This window comes from Lottia gigantea (assembly GCF_000327385.1).
Source record: "Lottia gigantea unplaced genomic scaffold LOTGIsca_44, whole genome shotgun sequence".
NCBI lineage: Eukaryota > Metazoa > Mollusca > Gastropoda > Lottiidae > Lottia > Lottia gigantea.
The window spans coordinates 1,081,922-1,093,034 of NW_008709540.1; the positions used below are offsets into that span (position 1 = coordinate 1,081,922).

General features: G+C 33.0%; 1 protein-coding gene across 1 annotated transcript; it reads right to left on the reverse strand.

Annotated features, from left to right (window-relative positions):
• Window positions 1–4,202: 4,202 nt before the first annotated feature.
• Window positions 4,203–11,113, reverse strand: LOTGIDRAFT_233830 (hypothetical protein). The gene is made up of 10 exons (XM_009060753.1): window positions 10,940–11,113; window positions 10,229–10,460; window positions 9,726–9,900; window positions 9,174–9,253; window positions 8,512–8,635; window positions 7,221–7,306; window positions 6,763–6,911; window positions 6,236–6,292; window positions 5,580–5,665; window positions 4,203–5,249 (listed from the first exon to the last, which is right to left on the reverse strand). The coding sequence occupies exons 2-10, from the start codon at window positions 10,244–10,246 to the stop codon at window positions 5,074–5,076; spliced, it is 951 nt and encodes a 316-aa protein (XP_009059001.1). The 5' UTR covers window positions 10,247–10,460; window positions 10,940–11,113; the 3' UTR covers window positions 4,203–5,073.

Genomic DNA, 11,113 nt, shown 5'->3' on the forward strand with positions numbered 1-11,113 from the left:
TCTTTAGTCTCAGAAATGGGAATTTTTTAGCCAAGTCAATCACTAATATTGTTCACAGCTCACTGTTGAAATTTGAGCCTTCAAATCCACGTGTGTCCAGAATTATCCACGTTTGAATGTTAAAATGTTGACTCGTCAAGATAAGATGCTCTGTGATATATAGAAAAGACATATATAGCAATAGTGAATAAAATTGCTAGTTTGAAGTATTTTTAAAGGAATTATGCGATTTTTGTACATTTCTAGTACTTCTGAAGACTATTTATATATATTCAAGCCTCAAATCAACCCCTGAAAATGGCACACCTGTCTCTTTAAAACTGAAGTACAGTCAAGTAACCTAAATTTGTGGAAACCTATCATTCGTGGATTTCCGGAAAGGATTAATAATTTACATGAGCGACCTTGCGCGACCTCCGCATTAGCTTGTTTTGATAAACATGGGTTTTCTCTACAATATCAGCTAGTAGAATAAATCCAGTAGTTTCAAGCAAGGTAAAATGTATTAATGTATACTTTGACAAATACAAAATGGCGGATTTCACTTATTACCAAACGTCACCATTTTTTATCGGCCAAATTTCCTTATAATCCCAAGCAGTAATCGGAATTCCAAGTGTCGTCTGCTAGAATGTAGTCCAACAAATGAAGCCACATGATCAACTAGCGGATTCCATGTCAGCAGAAAATTGATATGAAACACAAAGTGGACCATATTCTTATGTTGTTTCAGTGACTTTTAGCAATAAATCACGCTACGTATCTTATTTTGTCAGTCACTATTTTTGTTTAAAATCGTGGTTCTTTGAAGGAATTGTCATTAATTATAATGAATTGATATTAAAGATAAATACTAAGAGGGGTTAATTATACCACCCGGTATCCATACAACGTGTTTTTCTCGACTTATTTATAGATCAAACATTGTACACGAAAATAGGTGACGCATTCTGCCGCCGTTGCCGAGTTGGTTGCTCATGAAATATGGGTCAAAGTGAAGGATTCATAAAGAAAATCGAAATAAACCAATTTTAATTATTTTGTAGAATATCTGAGGAAACATCTAAGACATAAAATTTTTTTTTCGTTTTTTTAACTTTGACGAAATTCGGTGTTGAATCCTTATATCCACGAAAATAGGTTACACCACTGTATCATAATTTCTAAGTAAGCAGTTCAAAAATGTTTTGGTGTTTGGTTATATAATGGCTCGATATTATATTAGTAGGAAAGATATTTCACCAAAACCAAACATTTCTAATATGTTTACGAATACTTTTAAAATAATTTTGGCGCTCTAATAATTGATGGCAAGAAAATGAATTTATTTCTGTGTCTAGTTAATTCGTTAATATGATGTATCTATGAAATATCAATTAAGTGAGATAATCACCGATTAGTTATAGTTTTTTTTTATTAGAATAAGGTTTTATAAGAGATACTCTCTTAAAGAAGCACTGCCCTAAGTCACAAGTAGGGACTGTGGATTTCAGCATTGGAATACATCAATTTGATTAATGTTGGGCAACTCCTTGTTATTTAATGTTTTAATGTGCTAAACTAAATGTCAGTAATAGTAAATGTCTAGTTTATCTCTGATAATTTACAATAACCATAATTAATCAATATCATAATTAGCTCGTTAACGAATTTCATTCTGAGGAAAATATATGCCAAAGTTAGGATAACCTCCATGAAGGTTGATAAACCTAGTCATTGTAACTCTGGGGAGTAGTTTTGAAGCTAACAATGGCGGCACCAGTAGGGGAACAGACTTTTTCGCCCCTCAGAATAATAGTTTTTACCCCAAAGAAATTTCAAAATTGCCCACAAAGTTGTGTCAGAATGCATCAATCATTCGGGTCAGACAAACTGAGTCCCCCTCTCTATTACTGAGAGTCTTAAATTAAATTTGGGTGGATGAAAATGCCAACCAATGAAAAAATTATTAAGTTAATATATTATTTTATGGAAGGGAATTTTTGGAGGTGTGGAAAATCTCTATAAAACATGGTGTAGTTTTTCTGGCCCTATTCCAGCTGACAACACTGTCAATAGTTAATGAGTCCAAAATCAGAAAAGGCAGGTAAGGCAGACATAAAATTCCATTTCATTTTATTCAATTCCATTAGCCCCACCTTGTGAATTTCTGCAACATCATACCACATAAATCTATTTTTAGTAACTGGTTGGAAATGCCTCATACTGTTCTTACATAAGAGCGAGAAATGTACCATTTTCTACATGAACCGGCATTCTTTAGGTGACCGGTGGAATCCAATTTTCATAATTGAGAGAAATTCAAGACTCATCTAAATTACTTCGGACAAATTTAGTGATCGCACAAACATTACTAAAATAACTGAAGTAAAATACTAAGGTTAAGAACAACAATGAGAAAATCTCTTGGCATCTGAAATTATCAACATACGCCGGTTCAAAATAAACATAAATTTTCATTCATCAACATCAGTAGTAGAATGATAGCACGCTTTGAAAACGTGAAATCGTTTGGAACGATATTCTCAGAAGAAAGATATACTTACCAATTTAAAATCGCCTCGAATTCATATGTGACGATCTTTGACAGTCAGTTTCCCTAACCAAACTGTCAGCTTTCATTTTTTAATGAATTATTGGCTTAGGTACCCGCATTCAACCACGACGAGTGATTGATAGAGACTCGAATGACCAGTCTCGTCATTGAATTTGTAAAGAAAGAAATGGACTGGTATAATCGAGATAAATCAATAAAGTTGGATACCCACGTCTGACGCAACTTTCTGTTTTAAAAAACGTGGCCCCTTGGTCAATAAAGCTACAGGGTAACGACCGAAATGATGAAATATTAGACATCTTCCTTAAACAATAAAAATATCATCTTTAAATGAGATTTAGAAGTAGATAGAACATTAGATAAATAAGAACAATATTATAGATATACTGCTCCTTTCTTTAATTTTATCAACGTTTCAATTCAAGCTTTAACTGTATATATACTTGTTGTTCTATTTTTTTATCATTATTACTTTGTGCTTGATAAAGATTCCTGTATGTGAATTGAAACGTTGCAGAAATTAAATATAGGAGTAGTCCTAAATCCATCGTAGTTTTCCTATTTATTTATAATAATATAAGAATATAATTAAATCATTTTTTGTTCAAAGTATGCTGTATTATAATTGATACACAATTAGCCTATAGAAGAATATGCCATATATTATAACCTTTCAGAATTCTATGTTAGTAGAATATATAATTAACTAGGTAGTTGTGAAAAGAATGACCTGTGCCCCCCCTTGAAAATTTTACGACTGCCTCACCCGGTGTTTCCTAGAAACGTCACTTATTTATAGGTGATTCCACTGGAATAATGAGTAAAAGATGACTTATTCAAGGTCACCAGACTTTCTCTGATCTTCTAATCATGATTGAAATCCAAAACCACAATCTATTTGATGTAACCAAGCAAAATGATGTCATGTGAAGTTTTTACACACAAATGGACAAAGCTACAGCCTTGTCTTAAGACAATAGGTCTGTTGTTCTATATGGGAGCCTGGGGGTGTCTTCAACTGGAATAATATGGGTAGATTTGTTCAAGGTCACCAGATTTTCTAATCATGATTGGAACCCACAGCCACAATCTGTTTGATATAACCAAGCAAATGATGTCATGTGAAGATTTTAACGCACTACTGGACTAGGCTTCAGCCTGGTTTTAAATAATAGGTCTCTGGTGTTGGTAAACTGGAATAATGTGGAAAGATCACTTGTTCAAGATCACCAGACTATCACAAGCTATTTGAGATTGGAACCCACAGCCACTATCTGCTCATATTAACTTAGCAAATGATGTCATGTGATGATCACTGTGCTACATCCTGTCCTTAAAAAATAAGAGCCCCGTCTTCAGGAATGAATTGGAGCTGGGTCTCACATTTCTTGCTTAGGTGCTGCGGGCAGTGCTTGTTGATGCAAAGCGACACAGGTTCTATGAAATTTGCAGAGAACTCATTTCATATGTTCCATATTTTTGGGTTTTGGAGACACTGCAAATTAATCTGTCTTGGTTGAACTGAAGAAGGGTTGCTGAGGCTTAATTCTCACTTGCTGGGGCCCCACCCTAATGATGGGTCTAAGTCTGCAGTTTTAAAACATATCAAACATAAAGGGAGCCTGGGGTGTTTCAAAAAAACATGAATGACATAATATTTTTATAAAATACTTTTTACAATTGTATTTATATTAGTATTTGAATGAAGATGAAATTTTTTTTTGTCAATTTCAAGGGTATTTCCGTTATTTTCAAATTCCAGAATACTTCTTTGAATATCTAAAAAAAATTTAAACAAAAGCACTATTACTGATAATTTGAAACTTTCAGATTAAATTTGAAATGATGAAGAAAAAAATGAATCAAAAACTCAAAAAGAAAATAAACAGTTAAATAAAACAATCATCACATCAATTTGATATTTCTATTATCACCCAAAACCTCCAAATTAATAACAAAAAAACATCAACTCTTAACAAAAGAAATAAGGATCTGTTTGAAATTTGTCTTTTATTTTCATCTTACTGCATTTATTTCCAATATCAGTTAACAGCGCCAAAATCCACAAATGTAAAAAATTTCTTGCAGTCAAAATTGATCAACAACTGTGAATTGATGCTAAAAATAAGGCCTATGTCAATTTTGACACCAAAATACAAATCATGAAACAATAAGCGACAGAGAGTACAGACCCCTTATTTATAGTTTACACATCTGAAAGAACTCTTCACAGATTCCTGTATCCCTTTTCTAGGCTGAAATCAAATACTTGTTAATCAGTATTGGTTGTTAAATAGATTGACACCTTGTAATTTCAAATATATTAAATTAGGACTAATTACGAGACTGGTCCAATCAAGTGTGAAATTAGTAACGATTCAAAATTTTGAGTCATAAATTTGGGTAATATAGCACATCCAATCAGACGTCTTGTAACAATCCTTACTGACCAATAGAAGAGTTTGTAACAATCACAATAATAATACATGTATTCATACACCCAATGAGAAGAGAGTTTATGTAGTCTTTGCACGAATAGCTGCACGTTTCCCTGTCACGGCAACGAAACCTGATTTGATGCTGGCGACGGAACATCGAGAGCCACACGTTTCACACTGTAAGAAGTATAACCTCGTATCTTTCTGAAGTAACGTATCGGGAGACCGACAGGTATGACACGTAACATACTCTTCTGCAATGAAAAATTTTTTTATTAATGTAAATAAAGAATAAGAAAGGGTAAGTTTTCTTTCAAAAATCTTCACAATATAAAGTAGGAACTTTGTCTTATACCCAAGTCGCAATAGACACCTTTCGAGCATCACATAATGCAGCGAATACAGCAAATACAGAGACTGTTAATATTATTGCTTCTTGTTTACAGACTTTCTGTCGAGGACTCGTATTTAATACCTACATGCAATGCAAATATTTTGCATAAGCCTACTCATCTCTAAAGTGGACAGCCAGTAGAACACAAGGCCTCAGTCAGTATTATTCAAGAAAGGTACAATATACTTACTGATATATCTCCTTAAAACATTTTCAATCTGTTTCTGGTTGTATTTTCCTCTTATAATCAACTGATTATTTCCATCTACAGATCCACTGAAATTAACATGAAAATAGTTCACAAGAGCTCAAATTCTTCACACAGACGACACTTCAATTATCATGTATTCTTATCATATTATTTTGTTATTGCATATAATTAAAGATGGGTTTTCTTATTTTTTTAGTGTCAAAGTAAGCAAGCTATTTGACAAATTGGAGTTCTTAATGGATTATCATGTATTCTTAATCATATCATTTTGTTCTTATTGCATATAATGAAGAGTTTTTACCAATCATAAAAGTCTGGATAAACAAAAAAAAAAGACTTTTTGATCTTTTTTGATCGGCCACTCATTAGAATTCTGCTGGACATGTGAGAATAACTGGTATTTTTCATTAGAACACATCTACTTTCTATTCATAAAAGTATTAGCATTATCATTTTCATAATGAAAATAAGGGAACCCATCTTTAAGAATACATAAATTGGCCAGCTTATTCACCAAATGTTACTCTCCTTCACCATCTTAATATACCAGATAATGACAGGAACAGCGCTCTCAATGAAACATATCGCTTTTGAGTGCTGCCAACCATGAGACACAAATACTAACGAAATCTTACCTTGTACCCAATTCTGCTAGTAAAAATGCTAAAACATGTTTTGGTTGTCTATGTAATCTGTAGATAGAAAATAAATATATTGAATGCCGTCTGGTTTCTACTAGTTCTGGCTGATACCCTCAAATAATATGCATTTAATGATAAATTTAAGTTATGTATACTTCAGTTCGCAAAAGAGTCAACACTTCAAAATCTTAAAATGCTAAGAAATGAAGATGTAGATGAAACCTACAGTATGTGCACACATTTTGACATAATCTCGTCTCCCAGTAACAAAAATAAAAGAAATAGAAAATATTCTCTGAGTCAAAGGCCCCCATGTGGGGTACAGCAGAATTTGTTTCCTACATAGAAATCTTTTCATCCCTCAAACCAAATTTTTCGTGGTTTTATTCGAAAATAAAAATTTACCACTGGACATAAAAATAGAGAAATTCCTCTAAAAAGGAGAAATCTGGGAAGCCTGAACACTTTTACTTTTTTTTTGCACCACCAGTATTTATAAAAGTAATATACTCTATACTTACAATCTACAAATATCTGTAAAATTAGCGAAAGAAGATTTTCGTGTACCAACTCGTAAAACTTGTGGTGGTCTCATGACAAATTTCTTTTTTTCTCCTGATATCATCTCTGGATTCTTTTCTCTCATGATGTCAAACACTCTCTGTAGTAACTGTAAGATATTACATAGTCTTGGATTGTGGCATAGTGAAACCCAGTTAAGCTGTTTTAGTGCTCAATCTAAAGGGAATGTAAAGAGGTTCTTATTTTTTTTAATGTGTATTGGGGACATTAATAGCCTCCATTTGCACCATTCCAATGTTCGCGAAGGGCCTTATGAGATAAAACCATACATACACATAAAAAATGTAGAAAACTCCTCCAAAACCCTTTGAAGGTTTAGATGCCAAGGTGAAGAAGGGTAAAAATATTTGATACCACAGCCAGACCAGTACGTTATATCACCCCTCCTAATACCTACCTCATCATAGGTATAATCTCGATCTGTTCCACTCCATGATTTACTTTCTCCATCTTCTTCTGACTTCTTTTTATTCAACTCATCTTCTACAATTATATACATCACTTAAACGTAGCAGACAAAATTGTTGTTTTATCCAAAAGTTTCTTTACTGTTTAATAAACTCGAAGGAAAACTTCCTCTTAGAAAGAACATCTAAATATAGAATCTTAAACTTGGCCAATAAGAGTAAATATTCACCAATAGACCTATTCCCCTTAAAGGAAGTAAGTTTCTAAAAATTCCATACTGTCTGTTAAAGTAATACTACCTTGTAGAATGAATATAAAATCAAAATTCTCAAACTAGGTCAATAAGAGAATATATATAGTAATTAATGAATGCTTAACAATTTATCAGCAATTTTCACTATTTACTAGTAGTTTTATGGATTCGTTGGACTTTACATGGATTCTGTTTTATAGTTATGACGAAAGGTATTCTAAGAGGAAGTATTCCTATATCCTATTACAGATAAAATGGCCATTTACTAGCCTACTTCCTTAAACTGATAAGAGTGGCAGTTTTGTGTAAATCATTCTATTGTAGCTATTTCATCATGATCACTCCCATTCTATTATTTCAAATACACTTTAACTAAATTTTGACAGCCCAAAGTTCTTCATGACTTTTATTCTCAAAAACTGTCTTTAGTGACAGTTGAATAGTTCTGTTGGTTGCCAGACAATTAGGTGCAATGGGTTAGAATACTCAAGGTGCTTGCTGTCAGCTTTTAACCTCTTATTATCTAATCAAATATAGGCTTGCTAGGATTATGATGCTCTTTACTTTGCATACTAGTGCTGAGAATCACCACTCATGCCACGTATCGTCAATCATGCCACGTATCGTCAATCATGCCACGTATCGTCAATAATGCCACGACACGATACATATCGCAATATGGGGAAATGGGATAAAAATTAATATTTTATATTCAAAGTTTCTATATATATTAATGTATAACTTTATAACTGTGATATTTGGTAACATAGTTGATAGAAGTGGTTAGCGTCCAGTGTCTTATATAAAGTTTCTAACAATTTCAGTGAAAAAAATTGTTATATCATAAAACAACTTATTAAAATCCCCACTTTTTGGTTGTCAAGTATGGATACAAGACCTTCAATAGGATACACGTATTGTGCCATGTCATATCGCAATACATTGATTCACCGGTATATCATGCCAGAACTAAAGCTTACTAACTTTATTAGTAACAATTAAAAAAATTGAAATCAAAATATAATACCTTCATCATCAAAAACAACTTTTTTTCCTGATTTTTTCTTTTTCTTTTTAGAATCCAAATCTAATGAAAAGTCATCGAAATCATCCACTACATCTGGTTGTGAGCTGCTAGTGGTTTCTGTTTCCTGCAGTAAAATTAAATCCAAAGATTTGTCTAAATTGGTAAAAGATTTGAACTGTAGTCTTAATAACTCATTAATACACAAATTATTAACTCTATTATTGTACCATTTCAAGGGGTAAAAGTTGAAATGTAGCGAATTGTCATGGTGTGCAATCATGTACAATGTTTAGAATTCAAGAAAAATTTCAAAGAATTCAAAAATCTTAAATTTCAGGCAAGGTAAGTAAAGTTATGTAAAACCATTACTGCCTGTACTTGGCTAGTAATACATTGAAGATTAAGAAATCAGGTATAATTCATGTTTAAATTCGAGAGTTAAACTTTTGTTGTTGAGCATCGCTTAGCAGAATTACTTATCTCAATATCATAAATCAAAACATTACTGAACCTAAGCACACGTGACATGATAATAAGTAAGACTTGTCTAACTCAGTAGGGATGCAGGCTGAAAATCGGTCAGTTGGCGGAAGATTGCAATTCTGAGTAACAATATGCTTCAAGTTCTGTTTTAAAATTTCTAAATTAAAACATAAACTTACGGCTGATGGTTCAGTATTTTCATCTGTTGGCTTCTTCTTTTTCTTCTTCTTTTTTAATCCTCCAAATTCCAGTGAGAAATCTAAAATTAGGAATCTAAATAGTTATATACTGCTATGGTACTGTATAACCTTTGTAAAACATATTTATGAGGATATGTTTATTGCTATGTTTTTTGTTGTTAATCATTTTATTTATACAGTTAGCTGTACCTGTATTTGCTTTGATTTAATAAACTCAGAAGTAGTACATCTATGTATCTTAGTTTTAATGGTACTGGACAGTGTAAATAGTGATAATAAATCCCTAATTGAACTGTAATATTGGTCTACATAGAATCTCTATCCAGCAATGTTTTATTGTTATCAAGAAACAGATCTTACAAGACAAGCTTTGATTGGTTAACAATGACATAATTGGATCAGGACTGCAGTGGAAAACTTGTTAGATTTGGAAAAATATCACTTTCTGTAGCCTAAGGTTCATGTTAAAATATCTAAGATGATTCCTCAGTTGGATGAATGTTTTAGCAACAAAAGAATTAAAAAACACACCATCATCTATCTTGTCTGGTTGTTCTTCTTGTGGTGTGGAGGACTCGGCCTGTGCTGAAGGGGCGCCATCTGTCGCGGGTTCTGCATCAACAACATCCCCACCCATAACTGAATCTGGATCGAAGGGAGTCTTCTTTTTTTTCTTCTTCTTCTTCATACTGGAGTCAAAGGGCTTCTGAAATAACAAAATTTGACAAAAGTTGCATCAAACTTGCCACCAAGAGCTGTTCACCTTTTTGCACTGAACAATTCAATCCCCGAAAATTTGTCACTTCCACTTCAAAAATATGTGACCAATTGATGCCCAAACTTAATCAGATTTTAGAAAAATTTTAACAGACATCGATAACAGGCATTGAAACCTAAATAATACACTCAGGAAATTGCCAACATCAATTGAAAATTTGTCTTTTTTTGAAAAATAAGGCACGTGCCACTTTTTGTTATGGGGGCGGCCATCTTTGATTTGGCTAATTTTTCGTAGAAAATTCAGATCCACTCACCATTTCATCCTCGTCCATGATTGAAAATTTGTTTTTTCACTTGGCAAATAAATACAGAAACTCTGAGGTGATTTTCTATTATAGATTGGAAATACTGGCGACAATATTCTAGGAAATCCGATAAAAACTCGGTGATTCCGCTTGCATCAGATTTTTAACTAAACGAGACTCACAATAGAAGAGTTGATCTAACAAGGGTATGTAACTCGCCACAATCTACAATGAGATCAGCCTACAGATAAATTTTATTATTGCACCAGAAATGACTATTTGGGCTCTTCTCCATACAGGGCTGGGCGATCACGGTATCAATTAATATACCACAGTATCAACAATGTCACCTATAAATTTTCCACGTGTGTAGCCAGGTGACCAATTTAATCACAACTGCATGAAAAATAAACCACCAGTTTCAAATTTGTTCAAATTGTTTAGATGATTTTATCTGAACAATATCATGATAATAACCGTCTATCACGATACAGCCTAGCAATATATTTCGGTATTTTTTAATGAGATTTCAGGCTTCTAAAGATATAAACGGTCTTAATATACCGTGATACCAGAGCTCTGTGACCTAGGCCAGTGCTTTCATTGAGACTCGTCTCAATGCACCCTAACTACACCCTATTACCGAAATATATTGCCCATCCCTTATTCGAACCCACGGCACCTAAGTGCCAAGCAGGCGAAGTCAAATGTTAAACTTACTGTTTTGTTTTCTGTAATCTTCATCATACGAGTGGAGTAGGCCTATCGTAGTTTTCTAGATTAAAGAAACCTTAACAAAATACAAAAATCGAATTTCAATCAGTTTTGTTTGATAATGAACAGATAAAATTACAACAATTTAGGTTATATAAACTTTCAAACGAATCTGCGATT